This window comes from Gekko japonicus, unplaced genomic scaffold (genome assembly GCF_001447785.1).
Source record: "Gekko japonicus isolate JY-2015 unplaced genomic scaffold, Gekko_japonicus_V1.1 scaffold149, whole genome shotgun sequence".
NCBI lineage: Eukaryota > Metazoa > Chordata > Lepidosauria > Squamata > Gekkonidae > Gekko > Gekko japonicus.
Genome location: NW_015172556.1, coordinates 1028023 through 1046717, shown reverse-complemented (window position 1 = coordinate 1046717; position 18695 = coordinate 1028023). Strand labels below are relative to the sequence as shown.

The 18695-nt window shown below is 44.1% G+C and overlaps 1 protein-coding gene across 1 annotated transcript in view; it reads right to left on the bottom strand.

Annotated features, from left to right (window-relative positions):
• PHF2 (PHD finger protein 2) overlaps window positions 1-18695 on the bottom strand; it is a 161158-nt gene that overhangs the window by 70347 nt on the left and 72116 nt on the right. The window contains exon 2 of the mRNA XM_015421187.1: window positions 4717-4802. Within this exon, the coding sequence (XP_015276673.1) occupies window positions 4717-4802 (86 nt within the window). The remainder of the gene's footprint in view (window positions 1-4716; window positions 4803-18695) is intronic.

The following is an 18695-nucleotide window of genomic DNA, read 5'->3' as shown; positions in this document are numbered from 1 at the left end:
TCCAGACTACAGAGATCAGCTCCCCTGAAGAAAATTGATGGCACTGTAATCCACTGAGGTCTGTCTCCTCCCCAGGATCCATCTTCAGGAGTTTCCCAACCTGTATCTGGCAAACCTGTCCCCCTGTGTCCCGCCAGTGGCCAGGGGGGACCAGGTCTTACCTCCTCACCGGTGGAGGGTGGGAGGGACCTTTCTGGAAGTGGGGGTGATGTTGCCACATGGGATGTCCCTGATGTGATGACATTATGTAGAAGTGATGTCATCATGCCAGGGATGTCACATGGCAATGCTCTGGTATTTTGGGCAAAACTCTGTGGTCAACACACTGGGGACGTCGTGCCGGGTTGTTGCTGCTGGCAAGCAGTGAGCAAGAGCCTGTGAAATTGGGGGGTCCCCTGCTTCCATCTGGGGGCTGGCAACCCTACTCGAAGAGGCAGCACTGCAGGGGGCCAATTTGGGCTGCGGTAGGAGGGGAGGGAAAGAAAGTCAGCTCCCCTGACAGAAATTACTTCCATAAGTGGAAATGTGCTATAGGATCCAAGCCATATGTTTCTACTTTTCATTGGTTTCAATGGGAAACACATTTCAATGGAAAATGCAGTCAGGCTGTAGCTTCTGAGGCTAGAACGTTTCAGAGAGGTGGCTTGCTATTGCCTGCCTCTGCGTCCTGGCCCTGGTATTCCTTGGAGGTCTCCCATCCAAGTACTTGCCAGGGTTGGCCCTGCTTAGCTTCCAAGATCCGATGAGATTGGGCTTGCCTGGGCTATCCAGGTCAGGGCACGATAAGTATATGCTTGATAGGAAATAAACACTGGGATGTTAGTGGAAATAAGTTTCTCTGCAGAGATTTATAGAGAAGCAAGCTATTAATGTCCATACATTCAATATGAGTAACACATGATTGATTTATTATTTATTTTATAACTTAGCTTTCTCCCCAATGGGGACCCAAAGTGGCTCACATCATTCCCTATTTTATCCTCACAACAACCCTGTGATGTAGGTTAGAGGGAGTGTGTCTGACTGGCTCAAAGTTACCCAACAAGCTTCCAAGGCAAAGTAGGGATTTAAACCCAAATCTCCTCTGATACACTTGCCACCACACTCACACTGGCACAGAATACTCACACTTCTTGAGTACTTGTGTGTACCGCAAATAACCACAGTAACACACAAGACAGTGACACTATTTATTTATTTATTTGATTTATACTAACAGGCAATAAAAAAAATTAGAACTATCACTAAAAGAGAGGGGAACAGAGAAAACCTAAACAGTGCACTCTCAAAAATTAGCAAAGCCTGCAGATCCATTGCACTTGCTCACACGCAAGTCCGTTACAGTAGTATAACAGCAATGCCAGTGGCAAAGAGAATGTGAAAACTCAAAGATAACAGAATTTACTTCAGCAATGCAGGAAGATGCTGGAGGTGGATGATGCTCATATAAAATCCAGAACACCCTTACCAAGCCAGCAACAATCAGTGGAGTCATATGATACAAGCCGATGCTTCTAAGGTCCATAAATTTGTTTTTCTATATCATAATGCCAATAAGGAGAGATACATTTTTGCCAAATTTTATTAGTTGTTAATATATGTATCACTATATCTGATAAAGCCCATGCAACACCCTCCACCCTTGCTGTAATTGGTCAGAGCAGTCACAGAGCAGCCAGAAAGTACAACCCCGTACAAGCCCATTATACCCTGTTCCTGGCAAGAAGTTGTTACAACTATTCTGAGTGGTCACAGCAGCATCAACAATTGCAGCACTGATACAACTCTTGTCTCCCAGGCCCCATGTATGTGTGGGGTTTTGCCTGGCACTCAGCTGTCTTTGTACAGGGCTTAGGCATAAGAATGGCTGTGGGCCAAAGTAGACATGCAAGTTCTTAAAAAGATGGGTCCCAGTTGCCTGGCCCCAACTTGGGTTTCCTACACATATACAACAGCTGTAGGGAATGGCCTGTTTGGGCTCAGAATGCCACAACAGGGTGACAAAGGGATCCTACACACACCCCTCCGCCAAGCCATTTTCCAGTGCCAAAAGATCACTGCGGAGGGGTTATTTCTCCATTTCTGCTGCTTCACATGGAATATCCTGAGAACATGCAGCAGCAAACAATGGAAAAACAGTGCCCCCCAGCACTATTTTGGTATGGGAAAATGGCTTGGCCAGGAAGGCAGAAGACCTTTTCATCCCCTGCAGCAGTGTTCTGAACAGGCTCTCCTTTATTTTGTAACAGTCATTTCCCACATCTGCTGTGTGTCTGCAGGGAACATGAGCTGGGGCTGAGGACCCAACTTGTTAAAAATCTGTACATCTAGCTTGGCACTGGGTCGACCACAGTGCAACAGGGATGCAAGTTTTCCCATAGTTACATTTCAAAGCCTGTACCCTAGTACAGTACCTGGAGAAGACCCTGATGCTCAGAAAAACTGAAGGTGAAAGAAGAAGGGGGCGGCAAAGGATGAGATGGTTAGACAGTGGTATCGATGCAACGAACATGAACACAACGGAAGACAGGAGGGCCTGGTGTGATGTGGTCCATGGGGTCACGAAGAGTCAGACTTGACTGTGCAACTGAACAACAACAATCCTAGTAACACACGTGATAGGTCAAGTTCATGGATATGGGCAATCTTTAATAGCTTTGTACTTTTTAATTGTCTGCAGCTTTGCGTTTCCGATAGGATTTTTCATGAAAAAGCTAATGAGACTGCAAGTGTGCCATATGGTTTAGGGCTAGATCTCACTAACATGCCTGTAATAACATATATTTGTATGGCTATTACAGTCATTGTGGATTTTTCAACGTAACACTCCTTTTTCCTTTTTTTGGTCTACAATCCTGGAAGATAATTGATTTTGTGCAACATATTGTTGCAACCAGATTTTGTTGAGGAATGAGAAGCCAAAATGTGCTTAAGGCATTCAATATTGGATTCCCCCCCCCTCCCGCAAACACACTTGTCATAATAATTGGTATATTACACTTGTCATCATCTTAATAAAGTTGGTCCTTTCTGCTTCTGAGCACTGAAATGTTCTCCTCCAGTTTTTTTTTGGGGGGGGTCTTTAATGAGTTACCAAAATAGCATTCTTCTGAAATGTGATTGGTTCCAAAGTTCTAAAATATGCTGCAAATTTCCTCCTGCCACACCTCATTAATGTTTTGTGGACAGGTAACATCCAATTCTTATACCAAAATGATAGATCCCCCCTCCCAAGAAAAAAAAAATTCTGATGTGGTGACACCTTAGATTTTAAGTCTGCATCCTGCTAATGAATGTCTACTACAACTGTCCGTTCATTTCTTTAGTCATTTGTTCCTTTGATCTTTCATTTCTAAACTATGAGAAATTAAATATCATAATACATTTGCTGTGTTTTTATAGAAGAATCTCAGCCAAGGACCCCAAAGAAATTAACATTTTATCTCCTATAGGGAGGTCATTACTGACAAAGAGAATTTTCTGCTACATTGCTTCTCTTTCAGATAAGTTATTCAATTGGAAAATTGTTCTGTTTATATATGACTTATGTGACCCATTCCCAATGTGCATTTTTCTCTAAGAGCTGGATGTTTTGGGCTTCTAAATACACTTCCAGGAAGGTGAATATGTAGACCTTTCATCATATTTGTCCTGTTTGTCTCAGCATATCCTCTTGCCTTACAGCAATGTCAGCTTCTCTCTGCTATGTTTCCAACCATGATCCAAACTCTGTTTACTCAAAAGTACATCCCACCGATTAGAGTTAATGTGCTTGGATTATAGGCTCATCCTAGGCATATTTACTGAGTTCAGTGGTGCTCAGTCCCAAGCAACTGCATACAGAGTTTCAAATGTGAATGCAAATCACTCTTCTGCTACACACCAGATCACTGGTTGTTGAATGTATGAACTGATTCCATTGAAAAACACTGACAACTGAACTTAGATCTATTGTGCAACGTTATGCCTGTCATTACCTATTCTTTCGTCACTTGGTAGTACAGTCATCAAACAATGGACATGCATGTTTGAATCAGTTCTTAGAGTTGAAAGTTTTTAATGAAATATGGTTTAATCAAGAAATATGTTTTAATCAAGTACCGTTTTATATATTCATTTTTAAAAATGTATATGCCAGCTCTATATGGATTATATGGTCACTTATTTCAGTGAAACTTCTTTTTTAATAGAACAAAGTTTGAGTCCAGTGGCACCTTTAAGACCAACAAAGTTTTATTCCAGGTATAAGCTGGAAACAAGGCATCCTCAACCATTACAAATAGGCAGAAAGAGGGTGTGGGGTGGTTAGTCGCAAGGAAGGGCTAATTAGATACATAAGTAACTGGGCAATTATAGCTGAGATTGGATTAAAGCGATTGATGAAATCTGTGAATAGCAGTAACTTAGTACACAAATACAAGAGTTAACAAACAGATGTGAGAACTGAGTTTGAGTCTAGTGGCACCTCGAAGATCAACATAGTTCAATTCTGGGTATAAGCAAGAACCACATGCACACTTCTTAGATACATTGAAACAGATTTCCTCAAGAAAGCTTATACCTTGTTGGTCTTAAAGGTGCCACTGGACTCAAACTTTGTTCTGCTGCTTCAGACCAACATGGCTACCCACCAGAATCGTTCTTTTTAATAGTACCTGATAGTAGATAAACTGGAAGAACAGAATGGCGAAGAAGAAATCAAAGAGTTATACTTACAAGTTGATTTTCCATGGGTTTTTTCACAATTTGGACAATGGTAGATGTCAATATCTGGTGCCTCGTCTTCTTCTACACCAACACAACTGAAAGAAACAAGGAAAAAAGAAATCAGGAATATTTCTGAAAGACACAAATGTGTGATCGAGGATTTCAGGATGCTTTTGCACTGAAGAGCCATGTGAAAGCCCAGGCTCCTTACAGTGCCATCCTAAGCAGAGTTACATACTTCTAAATCCATCAAAATCAATGGACATAGAAAGCTGAAACTTTGCTTAGGATGACACTGCTAGTCCATGACCTGGGTCTTTGGCTGCTCTATTACACTAGTGTATAGTCTAAGTCAGCTGGAGCCATTTTGATTCATCGTCTGACCTAATGGGAGAACACCATTTTTATATGTCTCCCTCAAGCTATTGTGTCCAGTTACAACTTAGGTCATCTGGAGCTGGGTCATGAGCACATAATGTGAAGGCACTGCTGATGTCTTTTACCATTACTCTGCCGCTACAGAACAGCCAGGTTAATCATTAAAAGTAAAAGTAATACCAAGGTTACACACCACTTTTATTTGGGCAAAGTTGTCTGCAGTTCATTAAGGGCCCTGCAATTCATGCTGCTGACTTAATTTGATATTTTTAAACTGCCAAAATGAATGCTATTTGGCAAAGGTGAATGATCAGTTCATTTCCACCACCTATTTTTTCGTTCTCTCTTCACAAATACGGTGTTACTTAGTCCTCTATTCAATATGAATGATCATTAAGGCTGGGAGGTGGTGGCATTGGTCATCTATGGCATGACTAAGAATTAACGCAGAATTCTGAAGGTTCTGTCAAATGCTTATGCTCCGCCTATCTGTTGTCTCCCCATATGCCTCGACTGTTAGCCACCTCAAAACAGCAACAAATACATAAAAACCCAAGCAATTAGTACAAGCAATACAAAGCATATGTATGCATATATGACTAATTTATATAACATCCTTGCAGATTCCAAATCTGGAATTTTAAAGGATTATAACAGATAGATTTTAAGAATCAGCCTGAACATAGCTCAATGACCCAGTGTGACCCTTTCCACCCACAAAATATGGATTTATTTTCATCATGGACTTTTGTGCTAACTGGTTTGTTCAAGTTATTTTGATGCCAAAATTCAGAAGAACTGCTGCTGCACAGAGAGAAGAAGGAAAAGAGGACATACAGCTCACAGCACTTTTTGATTGCCTTAAGAAAGGATATCACACAGAAGCTTAGGACGCCTATACAATATGTAGCAATACAATGTAGGCTGCAGACAGCCTGCGTCAAAGTCTGAAGGCAGAAGACTCCATCCTAACATAGCAAGAAACTAAACTGTAAAGAAACCAAGTGCCCAAGAAACTGGGTGTGACTGGTCAAAGGTCACAAAGCAAGTTTCCACGCAGAGTGATTTTTGTACCTGGTTCTTCCAGCCCCTAGTCTGACCACTATTAAGAACATAAGAACATAAGAGACGCCAATGTTGGATCAGGCCAAAGGCCCATCCAGTCCAACACTCTGTGTCACACAGTGGCCAGAAATACCAGTGCCATCAGGAGGTCCAGCAGTGGGGCCAGGACATTAGAAGCCCTCCCACTGTTGACCCCCCCCTCCATGATGAATTTCTATATGAAAGTAATATACTATTCCTCACAGACTGTCATTGGCTCACTCACTCAGCCACTAAAGCCACCCCCCTCTCCTACTTAGCAATAATAAATAATCACCATCCTCTCTCCCCCTCTCTCTCTCCCCCTCTCTCTATATAAAAGCCCAGTGTATTGGTACTTTCCAGCTCTCCCATTGGCTCGGCTGTGCACTCCACCAGCCATTGGCCCATCAACCGCCACTCAAGAGTACTCAAGTGCCATGGGCTGGGTGCTGGGTCTGCTCCTCTCCCCACCCACTGCCAAAACTGCTGTGTGGCTCACTTTCTCCTCAGTGTGTTGCTAGGCAACCAAGCTTGGTTGTGTCAGTAAAAAGGTAGTTTGGCCTTTGTGGGAAACTCATTAGGGCCAGTCCTGACTACGGTTGCCAGTTACAGGTTGGGAAATTCATGGAGATTTTGTGGTGGAGTCTACAGAAGCCAGAGTTTAGGGAGCAGAAAGGCCTCAGCTGAAAAGAATGCCACAGAGTCCACCCTCCAAAGCAGGCATTTTCTCTATGGGGAGACCTAGGTTCTTGCTATGGAAGCTGACTGTGTGATTTCGGACTACTCACAGACTTTCAGCCTAACCTACCTCACAGGATTGTTATGCAGATCAAAAGGGGGAGAGGAGAATGATATCAGCTGCTTTGGTCCCCACTGTGGAGAAAAACTGTACTTTTCCTCCTGTGGAACTATTGTTGCCAATCTCCAGGTGAGGACTGGAGACCATTCAGAATTACAGCTGCTCTCCAGATGGCAGAGATCAGTTCCCCTGGAGAAAATGGTGGATTCTGTGTCATTATACCCTACTGAGGTGGTTTCCCTATGACAGCCAGTGTGATGTAGCAGTTAGCACATGGGTGTCAAACATGCAGTCCAGGGGCCAGATCCAGCCCCTGGAGGGCTTCTATCAGGCCCGCAGTGGAACTGGCCATCTCCTGCTTCCAGGTCTGCTGCTGCTGCATCATAGCTTGCTTCACCAGACTCTCTTAATCACTCAATCATTTCATGTTTTAACTGGGTCCTAGACTCAGAACTCTGAGTATGAGATTTCCATGGTGAATGTCAATAAATCAAAAGTAGGTTTGCAGCTTACAGATACACACTTGAACAGCATACAAGATTGCAACAGCACAGATATTTTGATGCAATAATTCAGAGCAAGAGGTTTCAGGTATCAGATACTGTTAAATAAACAAAATATTGCAAGAGTGCTAATGTTTTAAGTGTGTTTTTATTTTAAATAAAAAAAATCTTTGTGTTTGTGTCCTTTATAAAGTTTATATCTCCACTACCTGGCATTACATTTTATGACACACATGGCCCGGCCCAACAAGGTCTCATTTATGTCAGATCTGTCCCTCATAACAAATGAGTTCAACACCCCTGAGTTAGCGCTTCAGAGCTGGGTCTGCAAGACCCTGGTTCTTGCTGTGGAAACTGATTGGGTTATTTCAGACCACTCACCAACTTTCAGCCTAACCTACCTCAAAGGGTTGTTGTGCAGATCAAAAGGGGAAGAAGAGAATGATGTGAGCTGCTTTGGTCCCCACTGTGGAGAAAGACTAATTTTCCTAGGTAGAGGCTGCAGGAAAGGGGAAGGAGATGGAAAACTGAAGTCAGAGGGACAGATAATGGTATTTTGATGGTTGGCTGGGAAGGAGATAGGGTTGTCACCTCCAGGTTGGGAAATTTCTGGAGATTTGAGGGGTGCAGCCTGGAAAGGGTGGGGTTTGAGGAGGGGTGGGACAATGCCATAGACTCCACCCTCCAAACCCCAGGTGAGGGCTGGAGATCACTCAGAATTACAACTGCTCTTCAGATGGCAGAGATCATTTCCCTGGAGAAAATGGTGGACTCTGTGTCATTATACCTTGCTGAGGTCACCACAGGAAATTGACACTGAGTGCCCAAGGCCAGGGCACCCGCCCAGAGCCTCTTTCTAGAGTTCGTTGTATTTATCTCCACAACGGACCTTATTCCTAGTATACATATAATCAAGAGAACATTACAGTCTCATACAATGTCTTTAGCAACAAGCTAAACCTATTTATAGGAGAGAGAGAGAGAGAGAGAGAGAGAGAGAGAGAGAGAGAGAGAGAGAGAGAGAGAGAGAGGTCAAGATTATGGGTGTGCAAAAAAAAAAATTCGGCCCATTCGGATTCGGCCAAATTGGGCAAAATCAATTTCGGCTGGCAGTAAGACTCCCACATGTCAGTTTCGTCAGTACCAGCGACTGGGGAGTCTTTCAGCCAGCCGAATGTTACTTTTTTCCCACCATAGAGAACAATGGAGGGGATAGGGGCAACCTGTTTGGGGCCCATAGAATTGGACCCCCTGGTCCAATGTTCTTAAAACTTGGTTGGTATCTTGGGAAGAGTTGGTATCCAGCAGCTACCCTGCAAGTTTGGAGCCTCTCCCTCAAACCCCCTCCCCTCCAGCCCCCAGAATATACCCTATGTTTTCGCCATTGACTTCAATGGCTCATAGGATATAATGGGGTCGAATTGATTCGGCGGCAAGCCGATTCAGATCAGAGAATCTGAATCGACCTGCAGTAGCCCGAAAGGGGTCCGAATGGGTAATTTTCGGGGGTGCATTTGGTTCGGATGAACCGAATGCACATCCCTAATCAAGACCTTCCAATGTAGATGGAATTATATCTCTGCTATAACACCATCCATTTATTTATTATTAAAATATTTGTATCCCACCTTCTGTTGTTGCTCACAGTGGTCATAGAGAGCCAGTGTGGTTTAGTGGTTAAGAGTGTCAGACTAGTATCTGGGAGACCCAGATTTGAATCCCCACTTGTGCCATGGGTGCTTGCTGGGTGACCCTGGGCCAGTCACACTCCCTCAGCCTAACCTACTTCACAGGGTTGTTGTGAGGGTAAAATGAAGGAGAGGAGAATGATGTAAGTCACTTTGGGTTCCCACTGGGGAGAAAGGTGGGGTATAAATGAATAAATATTTTTGTTGTAATTCCTAGTGAAGTCTGACAAAGTAAATGCAATTTCTGCAAAAGAAAACCTTTTACTTCATTATCCAATATATCTCATCAGAGAAACAGTATGTTAAAAATTGCCTGTACAATTTGTACAGCAATGTAACTTTAAAATTCCTATCTTTACCTGTCACATTAAACCTTTAAACCCCTTCGAGTCCTGATGACCACGTATCTGAAGGACTATCTCCTCCCAGTTTGGTGGGGAGAGCCAGTTTGGAGTAGTGGTTAAGTGTGCGGACTCTAATCTGGGAGAACTGGGTTCGATTCCCCACTCCTCCACTTGCACCTGCTGATGTGACCTTGGGTCAGTCACAAGCTCTGGCACAGCTGTCCTTGAAAAAGAGCAGTTTGTGTCAGAGTTCTCTCAGCCCCACCCACCTCACAGGGTATCTGTTGTGGCGAGGGGAAGGGAAAGGAGTTTGTAAGCCGCTCTGAGACTCCAAGTGAAGGGCGGGGTATAAATCCAATCTCCTCTTCTTCTTCTTCTTCATATGTTCCCATGCACCAACTATGGTTTTCAGGCTGCCCCCTGCTGGCTGTTTTCCCATTCAGGGTGACCTACCTGACATCAACCAGAATGTGGGCCTTTTCCATCATGGCCCCAACTCTTTGGAAGGGGTCTCCCTTGTTGGAGACCTTCAGAAGGTATCGCAAGGCTTGTTTGTTTACCAGAACTTTTGCTGGGGTATGAACAGCAAACATCTTTTTTGGGGGGGAAAGGAAGTATTTTGGGGGTATTTTAATTTGTAATATTTTAAATATTGAGCTAAGAGGAAAGGCAGGATACAAATATTAAAATAAATAAATGCAAGAAACCTGCAGCCAACCAAGTCTGTCTAACACTTGTAACCAAGTGCTGTTTGGGAATGCACCACTGCCTTTTGTATTTTCTGTTTGCTGTGGGAAGCGCCACTGAAGTACCTACCACTACCACAGCAACGAACAACTGTCATGCCATGTGGAAAGTGTCTCTTCTGTAAGGAGCATCTAGATAGTTTTGTTCTGGACACAATGTAGAAATGTTTTGGTTTTGGGCTAGGGCATACCTTTTCAGAAAAGCTGGATGTAGAACCAAGCCATTAGATAGAATTCGAGCCCACATGCCAGGCTGTAAGACTGAAGCTATGTTCCCACTAGCAGAGAGATACCAACGATAATCAAAGGAGGACTACAAACCATTTTACTAAGGTTCTGCCATTTGGAGAGTAGAGCATAATGAAAATATTGTGACAATATTATCTAGAAGCAAGTGCATGGTGAAACACTGTCATAGCAGATGGGCCTCTAAAATTATATGTATGAGAGTTGATGCCTCCTATGATCCAATTATGACATCTGGAAATGCAATAACCATATGTTAGATAAGATAATGGAGGCAAATCATGGTGTGAAGAGCTAAAAAGGAAAGGGAAATAATGTTTCTTAAACAAATGTACAGTTTTAGGTAGATGAAAAATTCCATTGTTTCAGCAGGCACACTTAAGGGCTTGGCATTAAGCACATGCTTAATCTATCAGACTAACTGAAACAAAATGAGCAAGAGTCAGAAAGACAAAGTTCAGTTTCAGCATTCTCATTAAGTAGTGACTAGCCTTGAGAACAGACACATTCATGGGAAGATCATACATTCCCACTGAAAAACTACACTGTTATTTCCCAGATCAACCTTACACCATATCCTAAAGAGTGCTTCATAACTGGCACAACACACTGTGACACACAAGAAATTCACGTGCACAGCTAACTATGCATTGCCCTATAGAAAAGTAATTCTGCAATAACAACTTTGCAGACTGCTAAAATAAATCATGGGTTTCTAATACAGAAATGGGTATGGATTCATTCTGATATAGAAATGTGTAAGGATTTATTCCTGATCTTAGGAAGTGTGAAATTCACTCATTTTGCACCTGAAATTGCTTCAGAGCACATTGACAAATTTGCATACATGCTTTGAGAGTTTACAGTAAGCCTTTTGATAACACCATACATATTAGCCCAACAGGAATTCCATGTGTCCTGATGAAAAGTAGTATCTACAACGTGTACCATAAAATATAGGCAAACATAATTACTGTAAAGAGGCTCTTCAAACTTTCCCAGCAAAGCTAAATCTCTGGGCTGAGGTAAAAAATCATACATACACAGAGGGAAAATCTGGCCAGTAGGTACAGTGGGGGTATTGGGGGTTCTGTCCCCTTCCATAAAGGGTGAGCCCCCTTCCTTAAAGGACCCTCACTTCTTAAAGGCCCCCTGCTTCTTCTTGAATGCTTTTAAGAAGAAGCAGGGGGTGGTGCAAGCCCCTCTTCCTCCCTCCCGCAAGATTTAAAGGGCCCTCCAGCTGATCGGCAGGTCACATACTCCCCACTGATCACCTGAAGGGCCCTTTAAATCTTGCAGAAGAGGAGGGAGATGGGGCACATGCCACCCCACCAGGAAAAAAATTGCCCCATAAGCCACAAAATCCTGGCTACTGGCCTGGGGGAAAATCTCTGGCCCTTTCCTCCCTTCACTCAACTTAAGGTCTACAATGACTCCTGTGTGCATACAATTTTACCATGTGTCAGTCCAGCCACGCAATTAGGAAAAGTACCAAAAAAGTCCTCAATCACATGACAGAACCTACGCTGCACACAGTTGGCGGAACTTGCAGGTATTGAGGAGAAGGCCAGTGGGTTATGGTCCTACTTCTCACTCTATATGTAAACAGTTTTTAATGTACACAGAGGGTTCCCAATACAATAAAGACATGAAAGAAATTGGCTACTGTTGTATCCTTTGAGGCACGGTGAGTAGGGTAAACTTATCGTGACTGCAGTTTACCTTTCAGGCCTGCTCCATAGAGAACTTCAACAACTTGGAGATTCCTAATGCACACTGAGTTACCATAATCTCAGCACTAGACTACAACCAAAGTGAGACCCCCCTCCTATACAAGCCTTGAGAGGAAAATAGAAAAATCTTGAGGGTTCACTTAAAGCTGTGTACATGTGTGTGTGTACATCACAACTACAATTCATTTGGTTTAAAAGTTAAATTAAAAGTGCAAGAGTTGAGTCCTTTTATTTTTTTTCCCCTTAGTCAAATAGGGTTGCCAGCCCCCCAGTCCGGGCAAAAGTTCCCTCACTTTGTGGGCTCATCCCTGCCGCCAGCCAGCTAGCCAGCAGGGGAAAAATGCCCCGAAACATGGCACAATGACGTTGGGTTCAAATCTTAGAGTTTTGTCCAAAATCGGGCTGAAACCATAGAGTTTTGTCCAAACACTAGAACATCACTGTGCAATGTTGGCGGTGCAATGATGTCACCACATGCAGCAGAAGCTCCAGGAAAGGTCCATCGATTCCCCCCCTCCCCCGCTAGCAGAAAGGTAGGGCCTGGCCAACTCTACAGTCAAACAAAAAGCTGTTGATAGGACAGACAGTGAACATTTGTGAACCTTTCATATATTGAAGGTGTACAGAGGACTAATAATAATTAGGAACTCAACTGGATTCCCTGTTAATATCTGTGATTTCTTGCACATTCTCCAACAATTCAGGGAGCCATGTCTGCCTAAGAATAATCTTGGAAGAAGGAACATGTTTCACTGATTGGTATTCTGCTGTATCACCGTCAGCAACATTGCAGAGGTGCAATTAGTTACTCTCATGGTTCCTTCTAGTACTGTCATTCTTCTATGCCTGACCTCTGCAGTCCTTGAGACCAAAGACGGACACTACAGGAAACCATAGCATTATGGCAGCACTCTTATCCCAAACCTGGAACATTACTGAGCAGCTTCTCTTGAGGCCTTAAAGTTCTAACAGAACCCCAGCCAGCACTCTTCCTCCAAGCCAGAAAAAAACAACATACCACAGGCACGTCTCTTCTCCTTTATACCCATATGTCTTTTATACCTTTATACTCCTTTATGGGCCCATATTGTGGCATTTAAAAATCACTTTAAAATGGCAACGGCAAACTTGTGGTGGTCATGAGTTCTCTGTCACATTTACTTTGGCTCTAGGAATTTGGCAACACTTTGTCATAAATACCATAGAGTTCTGGGGGTATCCTGGAGCGTAGGGGTATCCTGGAGCGCCCTCTGGGCGTCTTCCCTCTTGAAGCAGGGCGGGGCCTGGAGGATGGGAGGGGGTGTGACCCTGGAGGAGGGGGAAGAGGAAATAAAAGGCGGGGACCTGAGAGGACCGGGGAGGAGAAGACACGAGGCGGGCTGAAGGAGACACAGAGAGACACAAGAGAGTGTGGGCCCGGCGTGTGGGCAGAGGAGCGCTAGGGGTGTACTTAACCCCGCACCCTGTCATTCTGAGGTCTTTCTCTTCCCCGCCTTTTTCCTTACCGCAGCAACCTCCAGGGCCACACAACTCCCTGCGGGGTGTGGACCAACGGCCACCGGGGGCGCCGTCCCTAAGAAGAAGGGGAACCGTGACAACTACTGAGGTGTGACATTTGAATACAGCATGAAAGTGCAATTAATTGAAAAGGGAACTGGTGGGACACCTACTTTAACTCAAGAATTGTAGTAGAGCAGGATTGTGTTCAACCAGGGGTTCTCTGTACATTGAAGAGAGCTGAACAATTATATTTATTCTGTCTGCATCCTATTCTGACATGTGGCTTCTCATCCAAGTTACTAGTCATGTTCATTCCTACTTAGCTTTGGCAACTGCCAGTCCATTCACTGTGCACAGGGCTTTTATACAGTGCTTTCCCTGAAGGTTCGAAGTACATCACATATGTAAGTTCCGCAAAACTCTTCAAAGATAAAGTTCCAAAAAACCCTTTCTCAGATAAAGTCTTGTCACTCTGCCATGACCTCCCCACCACAGTTGAGACAGTGAGTGAACTCAAGGCTCCATGCACGTCTTCTAGTCAGGTTTTGGATTATTTCAGTCCACTCAGCCTAGAGGAAGTCGACAAATTACTCTCAACTGTATGCCCCACCACTTGCAACCTTGACTCATGCCCATCATGGCTAATTAAAGCTGGTCGTGGGGGGTTAGGAGGTGACCTAAGGGAGATCATCAACAAGACCCTCGCTGAGGGACCGTTACCTGGGGCACTTAAGGAAGTGGTGGTATGCCCCCTCCTCAAAAAACCAGCTCCGGATACGGCCAAATTAGCCAACTATTGACTGGTTTCCAATTTGCCCTATTTGGGCAAATTAATTGAGAAGGTGGTGGCAACTCAGTTGCAGAGTTTTATGGATGACATTTCCACATTATATCCCTTCCAGTCCAGCTTTCGCTGAGGCCATGGGATGGAGATGGCACTGGTCACCCTCACAGACAACCTCCAGAGGCATCTGGATCAGGGCGGAGATGGCTCCGTCCTGGTGCAAGGAGCTCCCAGAAGACATCAGAGCCCTGCGGGACCTTTTACAGTTCCGCAGGGCCTGCAAGATGGAACTCTTCCACCAGGTATTCAACCAAGGAGCAGCACCTTAGGACCCTGTGCCCTGGTATTACCATTGGCAGCCTGTGCTTCACTGGTACAAACAGACTGAGTTGACAGTCCTTAACATCTATGCCGACTGTACCCCCAGGATTGTTCTGCTACGAAGATGATTGTTATTACCGTATGCTTCACCATCACCATATATCATTGTATTAGCACTTGATGACTGTTTTTATAATGTTTGTGTTTTTAGCTGTTTTAAATTTTATGTAAGCCGCCCTGAACCTGCCTTGGTGGGGAGGGCAGGGTATAAATCGAATGAATGAATGAATGAATGAATGAATGAATGAATGAATGAATAAGGCAAGCATTATTACCATCCTCACATTATCGATGTAGGGATGAGGCTTAGAGAATATTGTTTTGAATTCCAAAGTCACTTAGGGAGTTTGTAGTTGAGTGCAAACTCTTTGTCACCACCCTGTACCAGCGCTAAGAGCCTATGCAGCTGAGTGAAAAAGAATTCTGATAATGCCTCCCCATTAATCTTTTTTTTAAGGGAGGGGAGCAGAAAATGTACTCCTGCATATAAAGAGAACAAAAATGTGGTATGCCGACTGCTGAACAGTGAAGCCCACTCCTCAACCTGAGAGGGTCTTTTTATAGTAAGAGTTGTACTGAAGGAGAAATTCCACCCATTGCAATTCTTCTACCATCCCAGTGCTGTAATGAAAGACAAACTCCTATTGTAGGACAACATATTATCCATTATATAAATGTATAGTAATATCCTCTTCCATAATTACATAGTTTAACTGATTATTCATTATGGAAGTATGTTCCTAATCTAATTATTTCCCCCCTCCTTTTTATGCACTTTAGCCTGATCAAAAGCATAAAAGTCTTAATGAGAGTGCTACCATCACACTATTGTTGGGGCAAGTTCCAGTGACTGAATTGTTGGGGGGAAAGGAAGTCTTCTGCCAACCTCTGGTCAATTCATGCCTATTGCTGCAATTAAAAACATCAGACTAGTTCAAACTCAACTACTGCAGTTTAAGCAGATGCAGATCACTGCCACATTCATACCTGATGAGGTCTGATGCCCACCATCCACAGAGGCTTCCTTACAATTCTTATCTGTCTAGTTTTGCTCTCAGAAGTCAAGCGACTGATCTTTTACTCTTTTTGAAGAATTACTGCAAGATGAAGCCTGTTGGCGAAATTGTAGGGAATTTTTAAAACTTTAACCGAGTAATAAAATATGTGAATAGTTTTATTCAGAGTTGGTCTTAAAAGTGCCACAGGACCAGAACTTTGTTCTTCTGCTTCAGACTAACACGGCTACCCTCCTAAATCTACCTTTGACCAATATGTGTCAAAGCTTCCTTGTCCCACAAGAAGGCTTTGAGTGAAGGTCAAGGGCAAAATGAACTCTCTATCTAACCCTCAGCTGAGAAACCAAGGTACCAAGTCTCTGGGCCTACTGGGTGTTAATCAGGAAATAAGCCCGGCAAGGCAGGACACTTGCAAGTTGCATTCCAAAAATAATTACTTTGGTAGCTGTATCCAGAATAGGCCAAGGTACTGGGTTTAAATTGAAGCCCCAAAAATTAAACACCACCACAAAATGTGCAAAACTAAGCAGTGCAAAACAGCAAAGAAAATAATAAAACTAAATGACTAACCCAGTCTGCGATCACAAGCACAATTAGCCCCACCACAGGCGCAAATGCCGGATGGATTTAAAGGGCGTGATCAGATGCAAACATCTGGGAAGTGTCTGGCACCTGTCGGCAACCCGTTTTGCTCCACTGCAGAAGCGGAGTAAAAAGACACCAGGGAAAGCCCGGTAGCAAATGGATTGCTACGGGCCACGGACGGACTTTCCCCTGTGTGGTAGCTCTAGCACACTCCCATGGCATCGGGATGGTCTGATCAGGCCATCCCGACTCCATGCCGTTGTTTTTCCCCCCATCTCAGTATGTGCATCATCGCACACTGCATTGGGAGCACTCAGTGCGGAGATGCAAATCATCAATCCCTAGTTGAAGCACACCAGAAACACATGGCCAAAAAAACCCCGATTCACCCGCAGTTGCATCTGATCATGCAGTGGCAGGCTGCCCCCGCAGCTTCCAAGGATTGTGTGATTGCGCAACTGCAGGTCAAATTCTTATGGAGCAAATAGCCTCACTTCTCCCTCCCCGCATTATCTCGCACATGTGACTGCAACCCCAGAATACTTATTCAGGCTTTAGTCCTCTGACCCTGATGTTACCTGACCGTACTGCAGGTACAAAGTCCAGATAGAACTGGTGCAGAAACTGGTGTTCCAGCTGCACAAGGCCCAACCTACAGACAAAAGAATAGCCAGAAGCACTAAACTTGAATGAATGGTCTTGCGTTATGCCAGACTGCCCACAGCTGACCTGATCCTGTTTGACTAATCATATGTATTTCTAAGACATGCAATCTCTGCAGCTGACATGAACTCACAATCAAGCAACTTTCCCATGCCCAGGGTTCCATGTGCTAATGAAGATGGAAAGTGAGTGTGAAACTCCCTCTTGGTCTCTGGCCTTGAAGCTCTCAGGACCATGATCTCACTTGCACCTGTGTCATTCTTGTCTTATCCTTTCTCTCCCTCTCTAGAAACTGAAGGTCAGTGTGACATTGATTTCCCAGAGAGAAGAGTCTTCAGCAACTTGACTAGGCCCAAAAACCAGAACCAGCGTTTGAAGGCCAAAAAACAGCTAGACAAGGCCAGTTTCTTGACAGTATGGTCCAGTTGTTAATGTACCTTGACTGTGGGAAAATTTTAACTCTCAACACTCAGGATTTTATTTATTTATATTATTTTAAAGCCTGCCTTTCTCACTAGGAATTCAAAGCAGATAACACAGAGTAAGTCAACACAATTAGCAGGATGGGATATCCAATAAACAATGCAATAGGATTTAGATTGTAGAAATCTAGAACCAACCAGAAATCTGAAACAGAACTTAAGCAAAGCATAAGTATCAAGATGACACGTCAAACAATGCAAAAATCACCTAGCTGTATTGTACTTACAGCCAGGGGTCATTTCCTGCAGAAGTGCACAGAAGCGGAGCTCCGGCAGTAAGGAGCCCAGGGGGCTGGCACATGCAACAAGCCCCACCCCCTGCTCCCAGAAGCCCTCAGTCAGAGCAAGAAGCAGCCAGATAAGTTGCAGAGCTACCCCCGGCCCCCGGTCCAAAACAGTTCAGTGGCACCTTTAAGACCAAGTTTTATTCAGGTACAAGCTCTCCCTCCTCTGCGAAGACAGAATTGCACGTCCCCCCCCCCAATAGCTAGCAATCCAAAACAGTCCAGTGGAGTCTGAATGGTGGGTGTTGCCTTCTGACACACTTCCGGTGATGTCAGGGGCTGTGGCATATGCAAATAAGTTATGCTAGTGAGGTCCTGGACCTCTTTTTCTACGAAATGACCCCTGCTTACAGCAACGAACAATACACAGCAGTATAGACTGCAGTCCCCTAACCCTTTACACAAGTATCTTTCAAAGAGGCATGGCCCTTGTCTATATTCAGGGAGAGGTCATCAACTAAAGCTGAGAGGGCTGTCTCTATGCTACAGTTTGGCCTAAAAACAGACTGAAAGGGGTCTAGAGGAGAAGAATTATCCAAGAAGACCCGGAGTTGGTCTGCTGCTATTCTGTCAACCACTTTGCCCACAAAGGGCATATTAGAGACTAGGCAATAATTGGCTACATCACTTTTCTGTACGGACGGGGATTTTTACTTTCTTGATCAAGCCTGGTCAACAACTGACTGTAGTGGTTTACCAATTACATGGGGGGGAACCTTGAAAGCTAATTTAAATTAAGCCACATGCTAGCGGTTCATAAGGGGGAGGGG